The 1,816-nt window shown below is 53.9% G+C and overlaps 1 protein-coding gene across 1 annotated transcript; it reads left to right on the forward strand.

Annotated features, from left to right (window-relative positions):
• Window positions 1-194: 194 nt before the first annotated feature.
• LOC105461766 (5'-nucleotidase domain-containing protein 1-like) lies at window positions 195-1,793 on the forward strand. Its single transcript, XM_011708273.1, has one exon. The coding sequence runs from the start codon at window positions 312-314 to the stop codon at window positions 1,782-1,784; it is 1,473 nt and encodes a 490-aa protein (XP_011706575.1). The 5' UTR covers window positions 195-311; the 3' UTR covers window positions 1,785-1,793.
• The last annotated feature ends 23 nt before the right edge of the window (window positions 1,794-1,816 follow it).

Here is a 1,816-nt window from a genome sequence, read left to right on the forward strand (position 1 = left end):
CATAGTTATCCGGATCTCCTCACCCCTGGAGTTTAGGTTATGTCACGCCTCGCGCTTAGAAAACCGGTCTCTCTCGCTACCCGCGAATGGCTCGAGGCGTCTCCAAGGTATCGCCGATGATGTTTAGGGAGGGTATCTAGGGTACCTCTGGGTGTTTCGTATCTCAGGGTTGCTCAGTCTGATTTCGAAACGTCTCTGCCGCATGGTGGCCGGGCTCACGTGCCGCTTCGTGTTTACGCAGAGCTGTCGGATTACTCCAAATTATTCGGGTTACATCATGCCACGTACGCGCGTGCCGCCGATAATCAGATATGATTAGAGACCTGGGTCTCTATCGTCGTACTGTCAGGTTGTGTGCGCGCAGACATTCCGCTTTACGCAAGCGAGTAACCAATAAGGTAGAGATACCCGTCGACACGACCGCGCGCGCGGTTTCTAACGGCCGATACAACGATTCCACAGCGTCTAGCGGTGGTCCGAGGAGCGACATGGACGCGTTCAGATTCACGGATTACGACTGCGTCGGCTTCGACCTGGATAACACCCTGCTGCGTTTCAACGTCACGAATCTGGTGTGCATGGAGTACGAGATGCTGGCCGAGTTCCTGGTCGACAAACGGGGATACAGCGGGGCTCTGCTGAGGCCGCTGTCGGACGACGACCTGGACTTCATGCAGAAGGGGCTGCTGCTGGACCTCGAGAGGGGCAACGTGCTCCGGGTGAGCCCGGACGGCGTGATCCGCCGAGCGTGCCACGGCACGCGTCTGTTGAACGTGGATCAGATAAGGCAGGCGTATCCCGGGCAGAGATGGGACGTCACGGACACCTTCTGCCGCGACTTGATCTCAACCTGGAACGGTCCTCTGTCCTTGAAAGTGAGGAGCCTGTTGGACTACTTCGACATCATGACGAGCGTCGCGTTCGCGCGGGCCGTGGACGCCCTCGACGAAGAGCGCGGATCGCCCTTGGACAGATACAACATCTGGCCCGACCTGCTGGCCGGACTGATGCACATGTTCTCCCGAGAGCACTTCCAGTCGGACAGAGGGATCTTCGGCCACGTGAAGAGAAATCCGGACAAGTATTTGCGGAAATGCTGCTCCACCACGATCTCGTGGTTGAAGGAGGTGAAGAAAAGATCCGCGACCTTCCTTCTCACCGGCTCGAATGCGGACTTTGCGAGTTTCACCGCGAGTTACGCCCTCGGCGAGGACTGGCGGTCGCTCTTCGACGTTGTGGTGTGCTACGCGAAGAAGCCGGGTTTTTTCATTTTCAATCGTCCGTTCTTCGACGTTGTGAACAACAACGAGACCGATATCGTGACTCAGGGCTTGAGACGGGGTGAAATGTACAGTCAGGGAAACTGGAATGATCTGTCAGAATTTCTAGCTCGTATAACGGGAAAGACTAATCAGCGGTGCTTGTATATCGGTGATAATCTCATACAAGACATCTACGTACCAAATGCACTGGCACGTTTCGATACGCTGGCCGTGGTCGAGGAACAAATGTCAGAGGGCATGCTTCATCATGCCCTGACTCATCCGGACGAGAAGGTTCTAAATTCGAAGCTTTGGGGGTCTTACTTTTGCTTGAAAGATTCGACGGTCAACGTGGACTCCATATGGGGCCACATAATAAAGAAACACGCGAAGCTGTGTATACCGAATATCAGTTTGGTAACACAGAGATCGTTAGAGGAACCCATCCCTTGTTTTGACAAGGATGGAAAGTTATATCGCGGATATTATCCTGCTATACCGCTTAGTGTATCAGCCATGTAATGTAGGAATGAAAATGTCAATTACGTTACATC

The sequence above is a fragment of the Wasmannia auropunctata genome, unplaced genomic scaffold, assembly GCF_000956235.1.
Source record: "Wasmannia auropunctata unplaced genomic scaffold, wasmannia.A_1.0 LD278651.1, whole genome shotgun sequence".
In the NCBI taxonomy this organism is placed as follows: Eukaryota; Metazoa; Arthropoda; class Insecta; order Hymenoptera; family Formicidae; genus Wasmannia; species Wasmannia auropunctata.

Excerpts from the sequence above, each read along its gene's own strand:
- LOC105461766 (XM_011708273.1), top strand. The coding sequence starts at position 312 with ATGATTAGAGACCTGGGTCTCTATCGTCGTACTGTCAGGTTGTGTGCG.